Genomic DNA, 23,686 nt, shown 5'->3' with positions numbered 1-23,686 from the left:
ACAGGAAGATTTGAGGCGAGCCCTAAACCAAGGACATGGACTTCTTGAAAGCATTAACAAGCCAATCACGAAGGATCCAGATTACACACTGAACCAGGATGAGCTGGAGAATCTGACCACTGTGGAGAGGTGAGGAAAGCTGCTGAATCCTTTATTCTGCAGAATGCACATCCATCTTCCTTATTCATTCATTTCCTGTAATTTTTTTTCTTTTGTCTGTATGAATTGTTCTTTATTCATTTGAAGTAGGACCAACATTTACTTTTTTATTAAATCTCAGCTGCAAGAACAGCCAGTCCAATCTATTAAACCGCTGTTAATTGACTCCTGCATGGATTGTTTAGATGATTTAATTTCATATTGAGAGTAATGTCAAAACTGTAAAAAATCACCAGGTTGAGTTCACTGTGGGTGGCAGGCATTTCTTACAAAAACAAAGTTGCAGATGAAACCTTATCAAAAATGTCCTAACATTTAATACCTACACCATGTAGCCTCATACTAGTGCCATTAATTAGCCTCCTCAGACCCGAGTGCCGTCTGTTAGTTTTTTTGTTTGTTTGTTTGTTTCGTTTTTTCTAATAAATGGCATTTTCATGACCTTAAGCTGTAGGTGAGTTGAAAGATGTGTCACAGAAATTTCTACATTCACTTTTTTGGGGGCAAGATATCCCTTTAAATTGGCAGTAGGTAACCTTGGCTTTTCCGATCCATTCCACTGCAAGACTTTGTTCCAACCAGACCCTTTGTTATTTAATTGACCCTGTTGGAGATGACCTGGGTAATTGCCCTTGTTTTAAGTGGTCTTGATGTTGGCTTGGAACATCTAACTGTTGCCACATTCAGGTCTTTGCCAGGAGTTTAAAGCTGTGTCAAGCATTACTTATTTAATGGATCTGTTCTAGTTTCCACATTTTGATTTTGACATCTATACAATCCATGCAGTGTGTTTCACAGATTGCTTTGTGTACCACAGAAGCCAGGCTATCGTAATTCAGCGTGTGTGTCAACTTCAATGCAGACAATTGTTATTTTCACCACTGAAGCGGTCCTGTTTACAAAAACAGATGTTGAGACGAGAGGCAGCTTGCACAGACAGTAGATCAAGTTACTTTGCAATAATTCAAAGATTGAATTAACCAGAAACATGACGCTGCTGTCAGAAGTACTAATCTAGATCAAGACCAGGCTATTTAGCTGTATCCATTACTGTAGCTATACACAAACCTTTCAGTCCCTGAACTACTCCATGTTTGACTGTACACCTCTCTCTTGCATTATCCACGCAAATCGGAGTGAGTTCGCTATTTTACCAGAAAATAGATAAACCTCTCATAACCACAAAAAAACCCTCCTTGTTAACGTATATCTAATTAGATGTATTTTGCTAATTGCTAGACGACAGCTAAAATGAGTAATTCATTGGAACAGCCTGTGGAAAGCTTCTAATGGTGCGCTCTGTAGAAGTGAAAGGCATCGTGGAGTTATACAACCAGTTTAAATCAAAGTGCCAGCTGGCTGCAGAACTGGATAACAGGGTCTCTATCAGATCAGGGCTTTTTACAGAATTGAGCCACATGTGTTCCAGCATGGTCACACCTCAACCCAATTGATATATATATATATATATTTTTTTAAACATAATTGAGATAACAAAAGCTCTATTAGAGCCGTTCCATTGGTTTAACCCTTAACCATTCACCCCCCCCCCCCCCCCCCCTTCTTGTTTCAGGCTGCTCGGTCAGTTAAATGAGACTGAAACCGCTTTTGATGAATTCTGGGATAAGCATCAAAGCAAACTTGAGCAGTGCCTGCAGCTCCGGCATTTTGAGCAGAATTTCCGGGAGGTGAGTCCCCTCTTTGGCTGTCGGGCAGTCAGTGGAGCGGTGAGGGATTGATTTAAATTTTCTGTCAGAGCTGCATCCCTGTGATCAGTGAGCCTTATTAATTCCATTGAACTCTGAGCTGCTGCAGTATTGACTTCCACTCAGATCTTGAGGAAGGGGAACTGCAGTTCAGCACCTTTTTGTGTTTAGAAGAGAACTCAACAGTGCAAAAACAACTACCACAATGTTATATATATATATAGTACCTTGGTGCATTTGTGCTTGTTACTACTCTTTAAAGCACAGTTCCTAAGGGACAACTCCATTATTATGTTCTTCGTTTCAATTATTCCACTGCAGTGCCGCACAATAAACACTGATTGTTAAGAGCTTGTTATCTACATTCTGAACAGAGTATTGTTGAAATTGCAGACAGTCGGGAAAACAACCTATCAAGAACAGAAGAAAATGAGTTTCTTGTGCAGATTGCTCAATGCCACCAGTTCTGTAGCTACTCAAAACAAATCTGCTTTGGAATAACAGAATTAAGATTGTATCCCACTTAAATTTAAGATATCTAACGTACAGAAGGTGCATCTTAAGTTATTAGTAAAAAAAAAAAAAAAGCTATGCATTATGCTTCATTGGGGAAGTCAATATAATCTTTATTTTCCATTTGTTTATTCAGATCAAGGTGTCATTAGATCTGGTAACTGAGCGCCTGGCTGCATTCACAGACCCAGGAAACTGCAGCACACACGTGGAGCACATTCTGCGAGACTTGAGTAGTCATGAAGAGAAAACCTGTGTAAGAAACCAGGCATTTTCCTTTCAAGAGCCAACTCTACAACATTTCAGAATAAAAACCAGATTGGACAACCACTCCATGTTCCATTAGTTGCCTTATGCCTGGCAATACTTCAATGCAGTTAAAATAATGGAATTATATTAATAAAATATGGAATATATTCTTCATGTATACGTATCATATGAAGAGTTGTGATTTTAAAGTGTAAAGGATCCAGTTTAATTTTCATGTCTGACAGGAAGGACAGCAGATATTTTGAACCTGTTTTGTTCCGACAGGAGGTATTGGACCAGGCGAAGGACCTGGCGTCGGAAGGGGATCAGCTGATCCAGAACAATCACTATGCTGTGGACTCGATTCTCCCCAAATGCAATGAGCTGAGACGTGTGACTGAGGACCTGGCCTCAGAGATGCAGCTGAGGAAGGCTTTCCTCCACAGGTGTTTGGAGTTGCACCAGTGTCTTGAAAAGGTCATTGAAATGATGTTTCTCGACTTTGTAATACTTTTAACTAACACTGCAACATCAGTTTAATCCAGAAAACACTAGCACTAGCATATTTCAGATGTTCCTGCATTGGTCCTGAAATACTGTATAGCCCTGAAATATATCCCAAAAAACCTAAAACACAGCACCTACTGTCTACTCATGAAAAACTGTTGAACTTGGTGTGTGGAATTCTTTAGGTAGATAATATTGATAAAGGTTTTTGGATTAATCCAAGAGTTGTTTTGGGGCACTAACATTTACTAAACCAACTTTTAAAATAACAATTCCTGATTTTGACTGTCGGCAACATAGCACTATTAAATTGAATTGCTATATATACCGTGTGTGTTTGTATATATATATATATATATATATATATATATATATATATATATATATATATATATATATATATATATATATATATATATATATATATATATATAACACAATTTACACTGCTACTGATGTATTTCTATAACCTTGCTGAGGCATTAAAACATAAACCCCCCAGAAATTGCTCAGCCTTGTCCTCACCTTGGGAATCAAGCTTATGGAAAGATGTGTTGCCCAACCCCACCTCTTCTCTCATTTGAATATGTCTGTTTTCATATTTAACCTTGGTTTACCATTCATTTCTGATGCAGCAGTGTGTCTCCCTTGTCTATCCAGGCTGCCCAGTGGTGTGATGAAGGGATATACCTACTGGCTTCACAGCCTGTGGACAAGTGCCAGTCTCAGGATGGAGCCCAGTCAGCCCTGCAGGAGATCGAGAGGTTCTTGGAGGCTGCCGCTGACAACAAGCTCCACGACCTTGACACGATCACCAGCGACTATGAATCGATACTTAACCAGGAGTTCAGCGTAGGTTTCTTTTACAGGGGTTGGACGCATTATTATAACGGACGTGGACCATTCCTGGTTCCGTGTCATTTAAAGATCAATGTTATGGAAGCTGATGTATAATTTGTACTGCACAGACACTTTTCACATTGTTCAGCTAGAATATGTTTGAAAGGATAAGGCCTGGTTTGGTCAACTTTTATTCAAACAGGACCTCTCAGCAGAAATCTCAGAACCAATGCAGGGTTCTCTAGCAAATTTCCAAGCACAGCTATGTATAATACCTATAGAATTGCATCAAATTATTATTTATGACTGTCATTATAAGTAAAAAAAAAAAAATTAAACGCCTTTTTGACATCCTTTTTAAGTAACAAAAACAAAGATTCATCTGTTCAGCTAGAATGCTTTCTGTTTTGCCCTTGTTTGGTAGCCTATATTAAACAACTTTAAACAAAGCTGGGATGTATGCTTGTTGTTATCTCCACAGGAACATGTGCAGAAGGTGCTCCAGAAGCAGGAGGGGATGCAGGAAATGTTTGAGAAGCGGCGTGTGAGCTTGAAAAAGCTGGCTGCCAAGCAGACCCGACCTGTTCAACCAGTGGCACCCAGGCCTGAGGCTTTCAGTAAATCTCCTCACTCGTCCCCAGGTCTGAACTGCTGTACCGGATCCTTCATTTGAGACGCAGGCTGCCCTCTGCTTCACTAGCATGTGACAGACCCCCTCTAGAGGCTGATCTTTGTAACTGCAGGAAATGCAGTGGATTCTGTTGAATATCTCTAGTCTTGCAAAGCATTTGTTAAACGCTTTTCAGCACGTTTGAAATTATAATGAACTGGAACATGTAAAGAAAACATGAAAACAGTTTAATCATTTAAACACTCTTGTACTATGCATCACTTTTACAGGGGAAAAAACTAAATTATTTTCAAAGTGACATTCATTGGTTTCCTTTTCCCATAGCCAGGTTGTTAAAATGAATTGTTAATAAAGTTTCTACATTGTGTTAGTGAGTGCTAGGGAGGAGACAGCTCTTTTAATTGTAGTGTTTTTATTTGTAATATGCAAATTCCAAATATATCTACTACGTTGTGATATACCAGAGGGCACTAAGATTGAAAGAGATTTTATTAATTCTAGGTGACGTACGCGTTGAATTTGTAATACATGTTGTACAGTTATATGAGCAATATGTTTATTGAAATGTCTTTTTTGTGTCTGTGTAATGTAGGACTCCGTAAATGCTCTGAAAACACATTCTCCCCAGACAAAGACGCCTTGCGCAGGCTAGACTACCGAAAAGTAAGGAGCCTGTTGAATGTAATGCAGCTTGCCTCTCCATTGACCTGTTTCTGTAGTGCTGGAGAGACCTTAACCATTTCTTCACTTTAGAAGAAGCAGGTTGTCTCCCTGTGCCTTGCAGTATTAAATGTAATGGGAGCAGTTTTAAACAGGTCTGTTAAAGACTTGATTTTAAGGGAAAGGATCGTTAATTATTCTGTATATTAATGCAAAAAATGTGTATAAATAACTATCACTTCAGCTTCCATATTGTATCTTTCAGGGGGAATGTAATGAAAGCAAGACTGAATCTATGTCTGAGGAAGAGGAAAACTTAGCAGTACTGCGAAGGTGAAACTTTCTTTAAGTGATATATGAGGAATAACGTTATCTGTATAAGTCAAGAAAGTTATCCGATGCAGGAAGAAGCAGTTAGTGTTTTTCTTGGTAGTTTCTTGATAGTTTTGTAACTTGCTTCAAAATAGTCATGTTTTGTTATGCCTAGCTGGGCCGTAGTGTTACATGTGCATGTGGGTATATTGCTTTGGGTTCATTAAAGATTAACAAACTTACTAAGGTGACACTTTCCACTGCTGCCGTCACATTCAAATTAAGATGCTTCCCGTTTGTAAAAAAAATAATACAATTCTAGCTCTATTATTCATACGGTGAAACTCAAAGAACAGAGAAACAAATGTTGACAAATTGATTAGCATAACAGTGCATTTTATATTTCTTATTTATTGTTTTTTGTTTTTTAGACATGTGATGAACGAGCTGATTGAAACAGAGAGGGCCTATGTGGAAGAGTTGCGGTGTGTACTTGAGGTATGAGGCAGTGTACAACAGTACAGCAAAATATGGCAGCTCTACCTTCAGCTCATTGCCATTTTAACAACTGAAGCACATATGTAAATAATGACACTTTGTGTGTTAATTCCCATTACTTCATCAAATACTTTTAAAAACAGAAAGCAAACTCAAAATAAAACCTTAATAAAATGTATACTACTTCTTTTGGCTGCATGTTGCCTGGTTAGCACTACTTGGCTAAGGGAGTGCAAGGTTGTTGACTCGGAGTCTGTGACATTCACTGTCTTTTCAGTGTAGAAATCCTATCAATGATGCATGTCTTATACAGTAAGTGGATACCTGTATTGTGTCTCTCTTGTGTGTTACAAGGGCCGGCACAGGGCAAGGCGGCAGTCACAAATTGTGTGACGTTTTCAGAGTCGAAACAGTCTCGCGAGTATTAAGTGTGCTCTTCTCAAGTACGAGTCGGGCCATTGTAAAAGAAAAATAAATAATAAAGAAATTCAAGTCAAGCGGCAACAAGAAGCTCTGCTCCCACAAAACGCCAAATAAAAATCTTCGTCAGGAAGCCAATGAATCCGATTCAGAGTCTTCACAATAGTCATCTCCCAAAATATTGATTTCTGCTTCCAATGTAACGTTACCACATTTGCACTTTCTGACTGACAAAGTGGACGCATTTCCTTATCTGAGTGTACTCGAGCATAAGAAATTTAAGTAAGGCTTTATATCGTATGGCATAAATTAATATTAAGTAAATTCATATTAAATTAATGTTTAAAGTAAGATTTATTAAACATCCAATTGCATATTACATTTATGTAGAATTATTTCTTGTTACTCTCCAGTAACATTTAAGTCGGATTAACTGTATTTTCAATAAGGACATGTAAACAGTGGGAAATTATTACACATTTTCAAGGATAACAAAACGGAATATAAATGGACGTGATAAGCAATTACATTTTCAATCGACATTTGGTTAACATTTTGAAAGAAACTAATATTGCATATTTATTAAATGTTTAACATTAACTTAATATGCAATTGCATATCTATTTAATATTAATTTATACCACGCAATATACAGCGTTATCGAAATGTATTTTTACAAATGCAACATCTAAGGGTTAGCTGTCTGATAGCTTATCAAATAGCCTGTCCCTCTTTACATTCCACTGAAGAAAACCAAGACACGGCGCAGGACAGTGCAGCATCGTCTTTTAAAGTTTTACTGGAGGCTTTTCTTAAAGTGAGTAGCTACTATTAATCAATAATGAATGGATATTGTGGGTATTAAAGTATGACGGACCACCACACCAACGGTCTGAACAGGTATCTGCACCAAATTACGTGTTTGGAAGTACACTCACAAATGCAGCGTGGTGTAAAATAAAGCTGCTTCTTGGCGACAATATTCAGAAGAAAACGTCATGATGTTTCGCTGGGCATGTTTTAGTGTAATTTACACAGCAAAACTTAGAGCACTCAAAACTGCAGCTGAATGTGGAGTATCCACGTGGATTTGAAAAGTAGATCGGTCAGATATAATTCTAGATTTATATAAAATATGATAACGTTTGCAAACAGTTTTGTAATTATTATTATTATATTATTATTATTATTATTATTATTATTATTATTATTATTTCACATAAGTGACAGCACACATGAAGTATGGTTTGCCTACTTTGATTACTGAAAGTGAGCAGTAGCCTACCATTTTATTGATATAATGTGTGGGGTGTGTTGTGTTTTTTTGGGGGGGGCGGGGGGAGGTTGTTATTGCTCGGGCCCCACACAAAGGCCGGCCCTGTTTGTTACACCCACAATTTTTTTTTTCTTTCTCATAAATTCTAGTGCTAATTATAATTAACAAAAGAAAACCCCTCGCTCAAAAAAAGCATTTCAAAAATAGCAACACAATACTATGCGTAGACCAAAAGAAAAATGTGAACAAAGTGAAAAAATAAGAATTTTTCATTAAATAATTCATTTAATTTCTAAAACATATTGCGAAATTTAACAAAGAAAAACAGACCTGTTTCACCCGTAGGCTTCATCAGTAATTATAATAGAAGGCCCATTACAACATATGCTAAAAAGAATTACTAGTAGCAAGAGTATACCAGCTTACAAGTACCTGGTGTCTACAAGGTGTTGGAAGGCCCAATTCTTTTGTCTGGACAGTGTGTGTTCTAGTCTTTACAGTGACAGTCCTGATATCTGACAGGCCCAATGCTATTGTGTTGCAGGGATATGCAGCAGAGATGGCTAACCCTGTGATGATGCATCTTATACCAGCGGCACTGCAGAATAAGAAGGAGATTCTCTTTGGTAATATGACAGAAATCTACCAATTCCATAATAGGTGAGAGGTTAATCCCCACTTTCGTTTGTTTCGAGTTACAAAGCTTGTAATTTTAATGCTGACCTTGTTTTTTGTTTTATAGGATATTTCTAAAGGAGCTTGAAGATTACATCCACTATCCAGAACTTGTAGGAAGGTGTTTTCTTGAAAGGGTATGTTGCACTGCAGACTCTTGTAGTGGGCCATTTGCCACTCAGCAATTTACAAAGTCTGCTCCAGTTTGTACCTAGCATGAGATTTGTTAAACTTTTCACTGTTGTGTGACTTTTTGTCAAACTGTGGGAATGAAACCTGGATAAGATGGCTATTTAAGTAATTTTTTTTTCACATTTGTAGATGAAAGATTTACAGATTTATGAAAAGTACTGCCACAATAAACCCAGGTCAGAAAGCTTGTGGAGGCAGTGCTCAGACTGTGTCTTCTTTCAGGTATTTTCTTTCAGTTAATTTTGAATTTTTTTAATTAAATGGGGGTAGGGAGCTGTCCAAGCCTTTCAATCTGCCAATTTACAAATGGGGACAAGAGTATTATGTTTGGGAAATACATAAGGTGGAGTGAAATTCATGTATTTAATAGGTTAAAGTCAATGAATATGCTTTTATTGTTTGTTTTGTATAGAGCAAAATAGAAGGGGCAGCTGAATACAAGCAAATGCTGGTTGCAGCCTACAACCTTTTGCTGTTTCTGTGCAAAATGTATCTCTTCTTTCTCTGTTTGAAAAAGGAATGCCAGAAGAAGCTCGAACATAAGTTAGGCTTGGACTCGTATTTATTAAAACCCGTACAGAGGATAACGAAGTATCAGTTATTATTAAAGGTAAGGGACTTTTTGACTATTGTTAGACTATTGGTATTTTAGTGAGAAATATGTGGTTATGTTATAGGTACTCCTATTTCATGCAGTATTTCAAAGCTTTGGACTGTATTGCAATACATTGGGGAAATATGACAAAGTCCATTCAATTGGAAAAGGGGACATGCTTTTGTGTGTGGTGGGACTGAAATTTAAGTTCAAGGAAATAATTATCTTTATTCGCCCATGCAGAGATGAATGTATTGGGTTTGTAATGAGGCTTTATTATTAACTTAGAAAAGCTGATAATTGCGCTGCAGAATTTAATTGATTGTAATTTTATGTACAGTTGAGAAGACACTTTAGGTAAGTCAGACATTTTGGGGAAACTGTCCCTTTTGTCCCCAATGTTTTAGGAGTTGTTGAAGTACAGCAAAAACTGTGACGGGTCTGAGGATCTACAGGAGGCCCTGACCGCAATACTGGGGATTCTGAAAGCTGTCAACGACTCCATGCACCTGATCGCCATTACTGGATATGACGTGAGCAAACTCCATCTTCTATAAACTGACACAATGGGTCGTTGCCAAAAAAAAAACCTCCTATGACGACCATGATTTTTCTTGCTGGTGTAAAACACATGCACACACAAATGTTCAAACCCAATTTTTTCAATCTCGTTAAAGGGGAACTTGAATGATCTTGGCAAGCTGTTAATGCAAGGATCCTTTAATGTGTGGACGGAGCATAAAAAGGGACACTCGAAGGTGAAGGACCTGGCCCGTTTCAAGCCCATGCAGAGGCACCTCTTTCTGCATCAGAAAGCCCTGCTGTTCTGCAAGAAGAGAGAAGAGAATGGGGAAGGATATGAGAAGGCACCTTCCTACAGCTTCAAACATTATCTAAATGTAAGTTGGCTGGAACTCAACAGTAGTAACACTAAACTATATTTTGAGTCAACAGGACTTTTTAGGAGCACCACTTAACTGTATTGTATTATATACTGAGTATCAAAAGAAATATATAACTTTTTTATATTTGGATAAAATTCAGAGGATGTGATCGAAACACGACAAACTCTGTTTTGGAACAGGTACAGAGGCACGAAGATGCTGCAAAAGGATCTGTCAATCTTGGGCAGGTTTTGTGACTCTTGGCCTCCGAGTTTGTGGCCTGTCATTGACAGAGTGTGTCTGGTTATACCGTCTTGTCAGGTTTAAAATTGCTGACTGCGAGCACCCAAGACAGCAAGACCCAGTACGCTGCCCTAGTCAAGCCTCCAACATGCTGATTTCACAAAGGCTCTGCTCTCTTGACAGACATTGCATATTGTTTTATTTCTGTGATTTTCTTTATTGCTTTTCTACAAGCTTGTAATTCAACAGCTGAAATCACTCCATATCCAGTGTCCAATCAACTGCCTCACTAATTAGGTGATTAAGTGGTTGTCATAGTATGAATGATAGAGTGATTTAAAAACAGGTTTAAACTCCAATATGTTAATATGCTTTCTTACTTGCTAGGATATGGGACATTTGTCACCAACACCAGACAATTAGAATTGAAGCTCATTCTTGAGATGGAGACCAAATTTGTCTAAAAACTTGATCTTCCTTCTGGTGGCTGAATTCCTCATTAGGCCTGGATTAATGAATTCAGCACTCTGGGCGCAGTTTTGAAGTGTGTATGCAAAGGCAACATTTCTTAAAGGAATGCAAATTAACTGTATAAACTAGAAAGAAACTTCTTATGAGCAAACACCTTTGGTAGAGACAATCCCTCAAACTCCCATTGCAACTGTAACTTTGTGATGGCTTTTAATCTTATACTCGAAGTGCAATTTTTTTTTTCCAAAGGAGAAAAACTGCATAAGTTGAAAAACTAGAAATAAACCTGACAGGTATTTAATTTAAGCTAGTTTTAAGTGTGTTATTACTTTTTATTACTGGTTGTTGTGGGATTTTTGGGTTTTTTTTTCCCCCTTTTGGAAAACAATTTGGAGTAAAAGAAAAAGCTTTGAAAAATCATGACCAGGTGTTTTGTTCCTTTTATTTATTTATTTATTTGTGTTTGACAGATGAGTGCTGTTGGAATCACAGAGAATGCAAAGGGAGATTATAAAAAGTTTGAAATCTGGTGTAATGCAAGGGAGGAAGTTTACATTGTACAGGTGAGTCCATACAGTTGCATAGGACAATGTTCAAGATTTAAAACACATTTTTTAAACGATACATTACATATAATATATCTTAATCAGGAATTTATGGGGTTTTTTTTTGGTTTTTTTTGTTTATTTTTGTTAGGCTCCAACACCAGAAATAAAAACAGCATGGGTAAATGAAATCAGGAAGGTGCTAACTGGCCAACTGAACGCATATCGCGGTAAGAAAATCTTCCTGTCGCGTTTCTGTTTTTAATTGGAGTTGGGGAATTATTTAAAACTTTATCTTTAGCTCAGGAAGCTCGATTTTTATTATCTGTCCATGTAAGGTAGTGTTCTGTATTGGACACAACCAATAGTGTCTGTCCAGCACCACTACCCTGCCAATGTTGTGTTAATCCCAAAACCCCAGTCTTGGTCCAATTGAATTTATAGGATGTGCTGTAATACTAACCCACCTCCTAGTTTTAATAATACTTTGGAAGTTTGCTTCAGGTCAACCCTTTAACGCTGTTTTCTTGGCAGTGTGCATTCTTTCATGACCTCTAATTGCCTTTAACATTCTGTTCAGAAGCAAGCCAACAGAAGTCTTCAGAACAAGTGTTTCAGTCTCATGGAGCTAGTACACCTGTTAGTTCAAGGTATGTGTTTCTGTTAAATATCAGCTAGCTTGTGTCAATGATTTAAAGAAGTAGAGACAAATGTCTGCAACCTCAGTGTTTGAAATAATATTTCCTGACATACAGTACTGGACACATTCTACTAGATAATATCCATTTTATTTTTATTAGTTTTGCATGCAAAGATAGATTGCATGGCATTTTGACAATGTATACTACAGGGTATTCATCAGTTACTGCAAGAAGTTTGTTGTAATTTGCATGTTCATGAAACAGATGAAAATAAATCTGGTTACTATGGCACATTTTGAGTTGTGGTATAACATTAACTTGATTCATCAGATAACATGCATATGCATGGGTGTTGAACACAAACACTGTTTCTCAAAAGCCACAGCTGCTACATATATAGAGATGACCCTTTTTTTTTTTTTTTAATTTGATTTTCTCACACTACAGTAGTCCTTTTAAGAGTCATCAAAAAAATAACAAGAAATCGGATGAGAAAAAGAGTGAACCAGCCAGCCCAGATAGCTGCTTTGGGTCAGCTACTTCCCCAAAGTACTCAGAAAAAGGCAGAGGTGAGCGCTACACAAGCAGAATGGACGAATAAAGAGCACTTTCATAGACAACTGCTATTTTTGTAGAGGTGGAAAACTTGAATTTCTTGGAAATGAACCATTTAAGAACTTACTCTGGACCTACTGTATAGATCAGGGGTATCTAATCTTGGTCCTGGAGGGTTGATGTCCCACTTGGTTTTTGATCCAACTGTGTCCTAAATTACTTAATTGGTCAATTATTATTCTAATTAAGTAATTTAGGGTACAGTTGGAACAAAAACCAGGAGGGGGACACAGGCCCTCTAGGACCTGGATTGTACACGCCTGGTATAGATATTTCTACCTATTCCTTATTGTTACAAAAAAAATTCTGCAGTACAAAGCATGCGGAAAATCAGCCTGAAATGAATGGATTCTTTTTGTTAGCTTGATTTTTAACTCACTTTAGTGCAGTGGTGCAGAACTCTGTCTTGGAGGACCGGTGGCCCGGCAGGTTTTTATTCCAACTGCACACTAAAGTACTTTTTATTGGACTTTATTAGGAGCTTAATTGGTCCAATTAACTAATTTAGGGTATGGTTAGAACAAAAACCAGGAGGGACACCAGCCCTCCATGACCTGAGTTGTACACCACTGCTCCAGTGTATTTCAATGCTTGTACTTTTTGTGGCCTGCTAGACTTGCTATCTCTCTGCTGCAATGTTTCTAAAGTGTACTTGTTCTTCATTCTCTTCCTTCTCGCAATTGATTTTTTAATGTGTTTTTTTTTTTTTTTTCTTTTTGCTCTCTTTCGCTGTGTCCTGTAATTTCCTCCTTCAAGATGAAGCCACAACTAGCCCTACCTCAGAGCGCTCTGCAGTGTCTAAAAAACGTTTTACTTTGCAGGGCTTCAGTAACCTTAAGAATCAGAAAGGTAAACTCGGGCACTAGAGTTCTAGCTTCCTCTACTATTTGTTCATTTATACCTAATGGGTTAACCATATTGCAAGACATAATTGAAGTAGATGACAAATAGTTTAACATTAAGAAGTTTAGTGTAGGGGTACCAGAGTGACTAACATGGTAAAAGCACAGCCTACGTGGTGTGCAGGGTGAGTCATACCGCGCAGGTTTGAGTCCTGGCTGTGCAAAGTCGCCAGTCTTCGCTGGGGATTCCAGTCGTATTGTCTCTGGCTCTCCTGTGGGATAGGGAAGCAAAACCATCAGGTACTGCTGCTTCTCATCGTGCTACAGCAACCCCTGCTGGCCAGGTGCCAAGTCAGCTCAGAGCAGACACCTGCAGGTCTGGCCTTTGTCCTCCCAGAGGCTGGTAGCTCTCTGACATCCGCTCTTGAGTTCCTGGTTGTAAACGAGGAAGCTGGCTTGGACGTGGGATCGGAGGACACCCACTGAACCTTCAGTTTTCCTGAGCTGTGTGGGGAATTGCTGTGGTGTGGAGGAAAAAAAAAAAATCGGGGGTGAAATAATTGGGCACTCTAAAATAAAAAAAATGATGTTTAGTATAATTCACTTTTCTGTACACTATTTATTGCAGGGATAAAGCTACAATAGCAAATGTTTAAACTGCTTTTATACTGCTTTGGGCTGTTTCCAATAATGTAGGTACTAACATGCCCTCCATTCCTTAACAGAATCTCCACCTCCCACAGTTAAAAGTCGAACGTTACCAATCGCACTTCTTTCAAGACCAGGTATTCTTAGAGTGCTAGTTTAGACTGTAAATATATTTATTGCATGGGACTGTGTGAGTGTTAACCTGTACTTGTTTTACAGTAATCATAAGACCAGGGGTAATAGTTTATGCCTACCCTATCCTATTTATAAATCCCCAAAGAGGAACATCCCAATGCTGTTTGTTCGATCTACTGTGGTGTAGTACTGGTAGCTCCTCCACTGAGAGTTGGCTAGATGCACACTTCTGGAAGAGAATCGATCCAACTTGTTGAACTGTGCTCCCCATTGGGAGTGCAATTTTTTTTTTAGAAAAATGTATTCCAACGTTTTAATTGCCTCCCTTTTTTGTTGTTGTTGTGCATAGTATTTATTTTATCTTGTACATATCCCACCCGACAGTGTGTTTTATTAGTTGACTTAGGATAGTGCAACCCGTTTTGAACTAGTCTGTTTGATGTGTTTTTTGTGTCTGGTTTGAAGGAAATTCATGGCTTGCTTTCTGTGCCCTTCAATTCCCTCTTTCTTGTTCTGTCTCTCTTCCTACAATGTTTTTACAGGATCTCCTACTAGCCCTGACAATAAAGCAAAACGGCACGAGATTAAGAGCGATCCAACGCCGTTTGGCTTTAGAGGTACTATCTCCAAAGCAGTGTAGAATCACTACTGGACTAATCTAATTTCCCATTGTACAAATTCTGTCTTTTTAGCAGTGTTTTTTTGTTTTTGGTTTGTTTTTCGTATACCTGTAACTGTTTTCCCAATAGAAAAAAAAAGATGATTTTCATCAATTATTACTGCCTTATGGATGAACCAAAATACCAACTTGGTATAACATACTGTAACATTATTATAAATCCTCCTGTACGTCATGCAATAATTTGAAAGTGACCAGAAATAATCAGAGTATAGTGGTAGGGATGAATTTATAGTCATGGGTATTCAGAAGCCAGAAGTTACCAGCTGAACGAGGGACATTGTTAATCTTGATATCCGGCTCGATTTTTATATCAAGCAATCCGTCTGTCACGATCAAAAACCTCCTAAAGAATTGAGCTGCTGTACTTTGAGTTGAAAGCATTCCTGATGCGAGTACATTTTATTTTGAGAAAGCATTGTCAACTTATATCATTTGAAGATATTGAGGCGGTCTTGAATGGCTTCGCGTTGGCTCTGAGTCAGTCTGTTCTCGCAGGGTAAAGGCATCACCTCTTCCTCAGATGAGTGGCCAGACTGCCCCAAAGTGTTATGTAGAGTCCTTGGTTAAGGCCAGACAAACCCTCATTTGCTTGTGTCTAGTGCTAAACTGGTGATGCTGTCCGTCAGGAAACCTTGTTTTCACTTTAGTTAAGGCCCCTCAAGAGAGAAGTCTGACCCATGATTTTCCCACAGATGTGAGTCCACAAACAACAATGACTCGAGTAAAATGGCTCAGTACTTCTAGTCTGTTACAAGCAAAAAGGACAGGTAAACTACCTGAGTGTGTGGGTGCCAGTGGCTTTTAACTGAGCTTTAAAGTACACCTTCCTAAAATACAATACACAAAATAGTAAATGAATGAAAAAAATGATTGCATGTTTCCAATGAGATACCTAAACTAATATTTCCATGATTTACCTTTTTGCTATGGTGGGTTTTTTGTGGCTATAATTCAAAATTATTATTATTATTATTATTTTTTTTAATTTAGTTAAGCTGATGTCTATTCCACAAGATTTTTATGCTTAAGTGATTTGGGGATGATGATCCTTCGGGGTGCTAATAAAAGCTCTCACGGGGGTGTATGGAGGGATACAAGGCACTTTTTATAAACTGTTAGATCAGGTTCAGTTATTTACTAAAGGGTGTTGTCTGGTGTAATTCAACAGACAGTTATTATATTGTAAATAGCTATTATACTGTAAGTAGCAGGTTTATGTTTTAACTGTGTGCAGTGATGATTAGCAATGTAATTTATCATTTTAATTTCAGAGTGGCTTTCATGATTTGAATCTTTTAACTAAAAGTATAAATACTCCCTGGTATTTTAAGTTTGGCTCTGTCTAACAGTGTGGTTTATTGCGTGGTCATACTTATTGCTATGTATTTTGAACTGGGCCCCTTCTTTTACCAGTTTGGGGTAAAGCATCCCACTCTCTCGATGCATCTGAAGAAAATGAAGGTTATTCCAGCGCAGAAGATTCCTCGGACGCAGAGGAGGAGGCAGCAGGTAAACTGGTATGTAAAATGTATTGACCGTATTGACAGCTGGAACCCTATCGAAATATGTGTGTGTTGTTGTTTTTTCACTGTACAAAAGCTTGTAATTTGCTTTTATATAGAGTCCTGGTAAATATACAGTAGTAGCCGAGTACGACAAAGGAAACACAGATGACCTGACAGTGAAAAGCGGAGAAATGGTCCAGCTGATTCGAGAAGGAGAAGATGGGCAATGGTACTTATTGCAGTGAAGCACATTGCTTACTGACGTGGACTGGGTTTGCTGTGACTATTCAATATTCACATAAGGGGTTGGATTAAATACTCGGGCATCAGGTATTTCAAGTACTCAAACCCAATGCAAGGCATTCCTCTCCACTACATACATAAGCTCCCAAACATTGCCACAGTCCTTATTGTAAATGTGTTTTTTTTTTGTATCTTTTTGAACTATTACTAAATACATAGTTTTGTATTTACAGATGCTGTTTTGTTACATTAAATTTCACACTAAATCATTTAAGAACAACCTTTTTTTTGTTTGTTTGTTTTTTTTTAAACTGATCTCCTGCAGTTGTGGTTGGTTTCATTCCTGCAATATTAGATTGACAGAGTGATGATGAAACCTCTAACCTGCCCGTTTGTCCGTCTTTCTGATTCGCCCCTTAGTTGGAAGTAATTGCTAAACCCCTTCCTCTTTTTAAAGAATCTCTCACGTGAAGGTGTTACTTGTCAACTGCTCAAAGCGATTTTAATTCCCATTTATCAATTAAGGTATTTGTCATATTTCTAGTGATTTTTATAAACCGTATGGTAATTTTAGTTTTGAGTACTCTTCTAACAATGAATTAATCTCATTTTAATGTAAGTTGAGGGTTGTTTTGAGTTTTTTTTTTTTTTTTTTTTTTTTCTTTTACAGGCTTTAATACAATGAAACCCTGAAGTTCTGTTTGTTTTGGCAGGTATGTTAAGAACCTCAATACCAGCAAAGAGGGATGGGTTTCTGCTGCAAACCTGCTGACAATGATAGGGGACTCCAAATCTTCGTTTTCTTTGTGTAGCTCAGGTTAGTCTACAAGTTAGGCCTTTTTAATAGCTCCCCATTATTATTCAGTGAGAGAAGTCGTATAGAATCATTTTCTGTATTGTTTTGGATGGAAAAACATGGTGCATTTCAATCGTTGAAAATCAGTGACTGCAACTGCTTGTTTAGAACGATGCCTGTACTTGCACAACAGGAGCTCTTTGTAAAGTAAGCACTGGGAGCAGAGTGCTAATTTTGTGGTGGTTTGGTGATGTGGACTAAATACTTTGAGACACAAGGCTTCTTTTATTGTGACTCCAAGGCAGATTCAAACCAAGAGCTCCAGAGATGAGCAGCTATAGAAGTGAGCTGGTCTGCTGAACCACCGAGCCCCCCCCCCCCCCCCCCCCCCCCCCCCCCCCCCATCTTCTCCAGCCCTTCTAGGCCATTCCCAAGTCACTGAAATGTAATAATTGCTGTTTGTTTTTGTTTTTTTTCTTCCCCCAGAATCAGGCACTGGTTCCAGTAACCTGAGCACATCCTCCAGCTGCAGTGAGAGTTGTACAGCCAGTAACACCAGCATCTGTGATATCAAAGGCTAAGGACTGGCTTCTTCTGTTGAACTTGCTGCTGGTTCCTGGAAATATTCTGGCCATCTCTGTATAGACCAGAACACTGGCAGTTGCTTTGACAGCCTATTAATCTTCAGACTGAAGGAATAAACACTGGCTTCTGTCATATGTGTGATCCAGTGCAGCCTGCCCACACTTAAGTGCTAACTACTCTAAAGCAAACCATCGGTTTTCTCCTGGAGCATTGCAATATTTGCGTGAGAGACTTTACCTACTTTAACAGGAGCATCTGTGGGCAGGTGATTCGCAATGAGGAACCAGCATTGTGTGTGGTGTGTGTTTTTTTTTAAATAAGGAAATAAGATAACTAGTTCCCAAAATTGCCCCCCCCCCCCCCCCCCCCCAAAAAAAAAAATGTTATGAGAACCTGTATATTTTCTGCAAGACGCAAGCTCTTATGAAAACATGAATTGTTGTGGAAATGCAGCATTGCATGTACAGCACTGTATATATGTCTAGTTTTTTGTCCATTGACGTACTAAGGGAACAGGTCTACATTCCTTTCAAGCCATTCCAGTTTGGTCCTCTGGGACACTGTATAATGTTAAAACTGCAGCAGTAAAAGGGTATTCCTAGTCTGTGCTTTGAAAGCTTTTGGATTGCAAAGAGGATTTGAATACTTTGTAGTGCTAAAAGAAACCTTTGACAAACATTTCTAAGATATTGAGAGAGACGTCTAGTGTTTAAGAAAGAATTTCATTTTACTATTGATGAACATACTAAAAGTTTTTTTTTTTTTTTTTTTTTTTTTTTACACGTCCTAATTAGCCATTTTTATGGTTCTCTTGCCTTTTGACAAAAACCTTCTAAACAAAGTGAGTGTTTGATGCAGACTTGCTTTCTTTTGCTGTGGTGTACACTGCGGTTGTATACTGTACTGTAACTGTACTTGACATTGCTTCCTCGTTTATTTTTAAAGGCGGTTTTATCAAAGGACTGTTTTTTTGCTGCTTTTTCTTTGTTTTGAAGCAGATGTCGTCTAATGTATTTCTTGTTTGAAGAAAAATGCATAAGGGAAAAACTTGGTTATTCTTACCTCACTAATTATTTGTTTTCAGACACGTAGTATTGTGTATATAAGGGGGAAAAAGATTAAAACTTGTTAAAGTGTTTAAAGGAAATCTGCCATCAGATACTGTCTCAGTTATGCGTTGAACATTGCTTGTTATCCATATATCTGTATATAATGCAAGGCCACGTCTTTCATACAGCTGCCTTTTTTCAGTCACGTGCATGAGGGGGACGCCACAAATGTGTTATAGCATTATCAGGAAATTAGCACAATCGTAGATCTGTTGCAGCACACAATTTCTAAAGCTTTCCTAAAACGAAGAACAAAATATATATCGGGGGGGGGGGGGGTCTTGCCCAGAAAAGCCATTTTTGTAGTTTAGTTATTGCCATTCTAGTGCTGGTAATGGCAAAGAACAGCACCTTAATAATGTGGCATTTTCAACTGTGCTGTTTATAGTGGATGAAATAGTGTCCTGTTGAAATCATTGGAAGTTGTTTTGTATGCAAAAATGCTTAAGTAGAACATTTGAATCCCAAATGCAACTGCCCAAAGGGCTTTTAAATGATTTGCACAAGTGATGTTTAATTCTTAACCTTCAGAGTTCTATATGACAATAATCTTCTGCAAGTGTAATGGACTGTTGCCTGCTTAAGGTTTCAGGTTTGTGAAAATGTTTTGGATTTGGGTTTCTATTTGCTGCTTTTGTAGTTGTATAAATGCACTCAAAGCTGCAATATCCCTGCAATCCCACATCCATTACTTTTACACTACAAAACATATTTATGGGTGTCTAATGTAGTTCAGCCTTCTTACATTTGTGCTTTTTCAGAAACATTGACAAACCCAATTTATGACAGTCACTACAATAGAGTACTGTACTCTGTAAGCCAATCGACACTGAAAAGGACACTTGTCAAGTTTGTCTACTAGACATTTTCTTTGTTACTGACTTAAATTGAAACCCCTGTTTTACACAGACAACAAGATAGTAACCTTATTAAAAATTCAAGTATTTTATTACCTGTAGGAACACCATTCATTTATTTCAACAAACAGGAGATGACCCATTTACAGTGAAAGAAATGTCTAGTAATGTGATGTATTTTTAGGGTTTATTTCCTTTGATTTGCACTTGCATGGTTGTTATGATTTCATTGCACTTTATGCATCACATTGCAGCAAATTTCATGTTTTTTGTTTTTTTTCTTTGATAAATGAATTTAATAAATATATATATACATGTCAAGTCTTTAATTGTATGGATGTATAACTTGATTAAATTCCAGTAATATGTGCTGGACTTTGCAATCAGTGCTTTGTGGTGGTTCTGTTACTCTTTCTGACTCCGGAATTATATATATATAATATATATATATATATATTTGAGGCATATATGATATATCTATACTATATAGTCCTTATATAGTATATATAAATACAGCTCAGGAAAAAATTGAGACCAAGTACAAGGTTGTCCTGGAAGAAAACTTGCTTCCTTCTGCTCTGACAATGTTCCCCAACTATGAGGATTGGTTTTTCCAGCAGGACAATGCTCCATGCCACACAGCCAGGTCAATCAAGGTGTGGATGGAGGACCACCAGATCAAGACCCTGTCATAGCCAGCCCAATCTCCAGACCTGAACCCCATTGAAAACCTCTGGAATGTGATCAAGAGGAAGATGGATGGTCACAAGCCATCAAACAAAGCTGAGCTGCTTGAATTTTTGCGCCAGGAGTGGCATAAAGTCACCCAACATCAATGTGAAAGACTGGTGGAGAGCATGCCAAGACGCATGAAAGCTGTGCTTGAAAATCAGGGTTATTCCACCAAATATTGATTTCTGAACTCTTCCTAAGTTAAAACACTAGTATTGTGTTGTTTAAAAATGAATATGAACTTATTTTCTTTGCATTATTCGAGGTCTGACAACACTGCATCTTTTTTGTTATTTTGACCAGTTGTCATTTTCTGCAAATAAATGCTCTAAATGACAATATTTTTATTTGGAATTTGGGAGAAATGTTGTCAGTAGTTTATAGAATAAAACAAACATGTTCATTTTACCCAAGCACATACCTATAAATGGCAAAACCAGAGAAACTGAATTTTGTGTGTGTGTGTGTGTGTGTGTATATATATATATATATATATATATATATATATATATATATATATATATATAATGTAAACTAGATGGATAGGGATTTTGTTTTGAACATTTCTGATAAACCAAACTATTTACTTAAACACTATAAAGCTAGCAATAACATCTGTGAATAATAATTGAACTACTCTTTCGCGCAGCTAAGTTGCTTATTGCTAGTTTTAGCATAACTCAAATTGAGCTCATTATTACTATGAAAAACTATTCTGAAAAACCTGATTTACCCACAAAAATGTTTCCTAATTTTCAGAAAATTGTATTTGGTTTGTAATTAGAAGCTTTATAATGCACCAGGGGTGTGCAGAAACTCATACTCTTAATTGCCTTTTAGAAGTACTTATTGGTAGTAAATGTATTTATTTAATGTGTTGATTGCTGAACAAGAAAAGCTGTCCTTCCCTCACCTTTACAACTGACTACCAATCAATGGCAATTGCCTTCTGCATAGAGGCTTTTTATTTATTTATTTATTTATTGTTGTTTTAAGCCAGTTTTTTTTAAAGAATATTTCTCTCATCTGAGGTGTTGACATTTTTTTACTAGCGTGCCAAGGCTGTAAACGGACTTTATTTCAAAGCAGCCTATTTACTTACTTGTACATTCTGTTTACTGTGAACGATTAACATACTACACGTTGTACAAAAAATAATGCTATTTTTGATATGTTTGCTGAAACATATTCCCTTTTTTTAAAGGAGGTTAGGACTGCAGTTGAATCTCCACAAGGTTACTTTTAATTTATCCTCACGGTGTGGACAGTAGTCAGGACTAAAACATTAAGGGCCATATACAAGAAGTTTGCAGTTTCTGAACCCTTAAGCACAGCTTAAAATAAAAATAATATCGTACACTTTGCTAGCTGCCTATCTGGGTTTCATAGCAATTACCCTGTAGGTCTGGTCCAACTAATTGGCTTTGGAACAAATGCCTGGCCATTGGCTAGTTCACTTAAACCATTTTCATTTTGACCAAATAACTAAAACGATCAGACAAATTGTTTAAACTAGTTACAAAAAGGATTTTTAATTCAATTACAAATTGTGTTTGTTGTTTTTCCCCCATTAGAAATAAAGCACCACAACAGGGAAACATTGTGCCTTTACTTCCTGTATAGGGCAAACCTGAGACCCTGCGGTTTTTCAAAGATTTACATTCTAACTTTATTGGAAAAGACAAATGTAGCGGTCTCTTAAAATAAATGAGAAACCACAAATATGATGTGGATAATGTGTACAGTGCACCTAGTAAACAGTCTAATGTAGTTTTTTTTCAGCCTGATTTTCAAATTTTTCTGGATAATTGACATCCCTTTGAAGTAATAATGACGCAAGACTCAGAACAACTACAAGCACCTAGCTTTGTCTGCTTTTAAGAGGACAAAGTTACCAGTTATAAGCATTTGTAGCTTGCAAACCTCAAATTTAAAACATTTGAAAAATAAAATATTAAAAAGGCATGTTTTATTAGGACCAGGTAGTGCAGGCATTTTAACTGTATACATGTACAACACAGCTGGCATCAGGGCTGCATGTAACAGCGCTGCTTATGTACAAATACCCCCAGGACTGGGGACCATGCTTTGTCAGATGCCTGGGTTATTCAAGAAAAGCTATTCTTTAACTCCCTTGACACCATCTTGCAGTCCCCAGTTTGGAACCATTGTACTAGGGTGTAAGTGTAAAAGATTGGTATTACATAGAAATATATCCAATTTAAAAAATAAATTAATCCGTTTCTGTAGATCTGCTGGAGGTAAAATCATATCCTTTTTATCTAGACTTTTTTTTCTCGCAAATTTACTGTGTTTTGGTTTTATATATTCCCAACTCCATTTTAGTCAATTGAAAAATAAACTTGCTTTCCTCTTTCTGTTTTGTGTCACTCCTCCCTGCTACCCTATCACAGAAAATTATTTACTTCAAAATGGTTTCATTTTGTTTAAAGATTGTATCTGTTTCATTGATTTTTAAACTATGAAGCTGCAAATTTTATCTAAATACATGCATTTTCCTTATCATAAAATGAAGGAAAGGTTCAAGTTTTTTCTGATTTCCATTGTAAAAGGCAGAGGCAGCTTAAGCATTTTAACCATTAAGCTTTTAACCTTTTACTTGCACAACATTTTACTTCTAACAGCAGTGCACAACATACAGACCTGCCTCTATACTATTTGTCTACCTCATTGATTCCAACATATCTTCAACACATTATTTAACCTGTCATAGTTCAGATACCACGTGCTGTATTAAAGCGCACTTTAGTTTCCAGTGCATACAACTTTCAGGACACATCATATAACCTACTAGCCAACCATCTTGGAGATTTGTTACTAATGGTATTTTATTTGTTTATTTATTTATTTATTAATTTAATTTTGCTCACTGGGATCACCTCATGTAATGCTAAATCTT

General features: G+C 37.4%; 1 protein-coding gene across 8 annotated transcripts in view; it reads left to right on the top strand.

Moving 5' to 3' along the window:
- LOC121328017 (guanine nucleotide exchange factor DBS-like) overlaps window positions 1-18,425 on the top strand; it is a 65,887-nt gene extending 47,462 nt beyond the window's left edge. For 2 of the 8 annotated variants that reach the window (XM_041272445.1, XM_041272442.1), the window contains exons 8-33: window positions 5-129; window positions 1,733-1,847; window positions 2,515-2,634; window positions 2,913-3,104; window positions 3,795-3,986; window positions 4,456-4,615; window positions 5,198-5,268; window positions 5,531-5,598; window positions 6,009-6,075; window positions 8,316-8,431; window positions 8,514-8,583; window positions 8,768-8,860; window positions 9,156-9,248; window positions 9,641-9,766; window positions 9,911-10,132; window positions 11,302-11,394; window positions 11,528-11,606; window positions 11,957-12,026; window positions 12,465-12,586; window positions 13,389-13,481; window positions 14,200-14,259; window positions 14,800-14,874; window positions 16,353-16,456; window positions 16,561-16,673; window positions 17,401-17,504; window positions 17,970-18,425. In XM_041272445.1, the coding sequence (XP_041128379.1) occupies window positions 5-129; window positions 1,733-1,847; window positions 2,515-2,634; window positions 2,913-3,104; window positions 3,795-3,986; window positions 4,456-4,615; window positions 5,198-5,268; window positions 5,531-5,598; window positions 6,009-6,075; window positions 8,316-8,431; window positions 8,514-8,583; window positions 8,768-8,860; window positions 9,156-9,248; window positions 9,641-9,766; window positions 9,911-10,132; window positions 11,302-11,394; window positions 11,528-11,606; window positions 11,957-12,026; window positions 12,465-12,586; window positions 13,389-13,481; window positions 14,200-14,259; window positions 14,800-14,874; window positions 16,353-16,456; window positions 16,561-16,673; window positions 17,401-17,504; window positions 17,970-18,064 (2,838 nt within the window). In that variant the 3' untranslated portion in view covers window positions 18,065-18,425. Of the gene's footprint in view, window positions 1-4; window positions 130-1,732; window positions 1,848-2,514; window positions 2,635-2,912; window positions 3,105-3,794; window positions 3,987-4,455; window positions 4,616-5,197; window positions 5,269-5,530; window positions 5,599-6,008; window positions 6,076-8,315; window positions 8,432-8,513; window positions 8,584-8,767; window positions 8,861-9,155; window positions 9,249-9,640; window positions 9,767-9,910; window positions 10,133-11,301; window positions 11,395-11,527; window positions 11,607-11,956; window positions 12,027-12,464; window positions 12,587-13,388; window positions 13,482-14,199; window positions 14,260-14,799; window positions 14,875-16,352; window positions 16,457-16,560; window positions 16,775-17,400; window positions 17,505-17,969 lie in introns of those variants that run through there. The other 6 variants (XM_041272443.1, XR_005951629.1, XM_041272447.1 and 3 more) reach the window with 6 other exon arrangements.
- Window positions 18,426-23,686: the final 5,261 nt, after the last annotated feature.

Source organism: Polyodon spathula, chromosome 15, assembly GCF_017654505.1.
Source record: "Polyodon spathula isolate WHYD16114869_AA chromosome 15, ASM1765450v1, whole genome shotgun sequence".
NCBI lineage: Eukaryota > Metazoa > Chordata > Actinopteri > Acipenseriformes > Polyodontidae > Polyodon > Polyodon spathula.
Note: the sequence above shows the minus strand (reverse complement) of the source record. Positions and strands in the feature narration are given on the sequence as shown.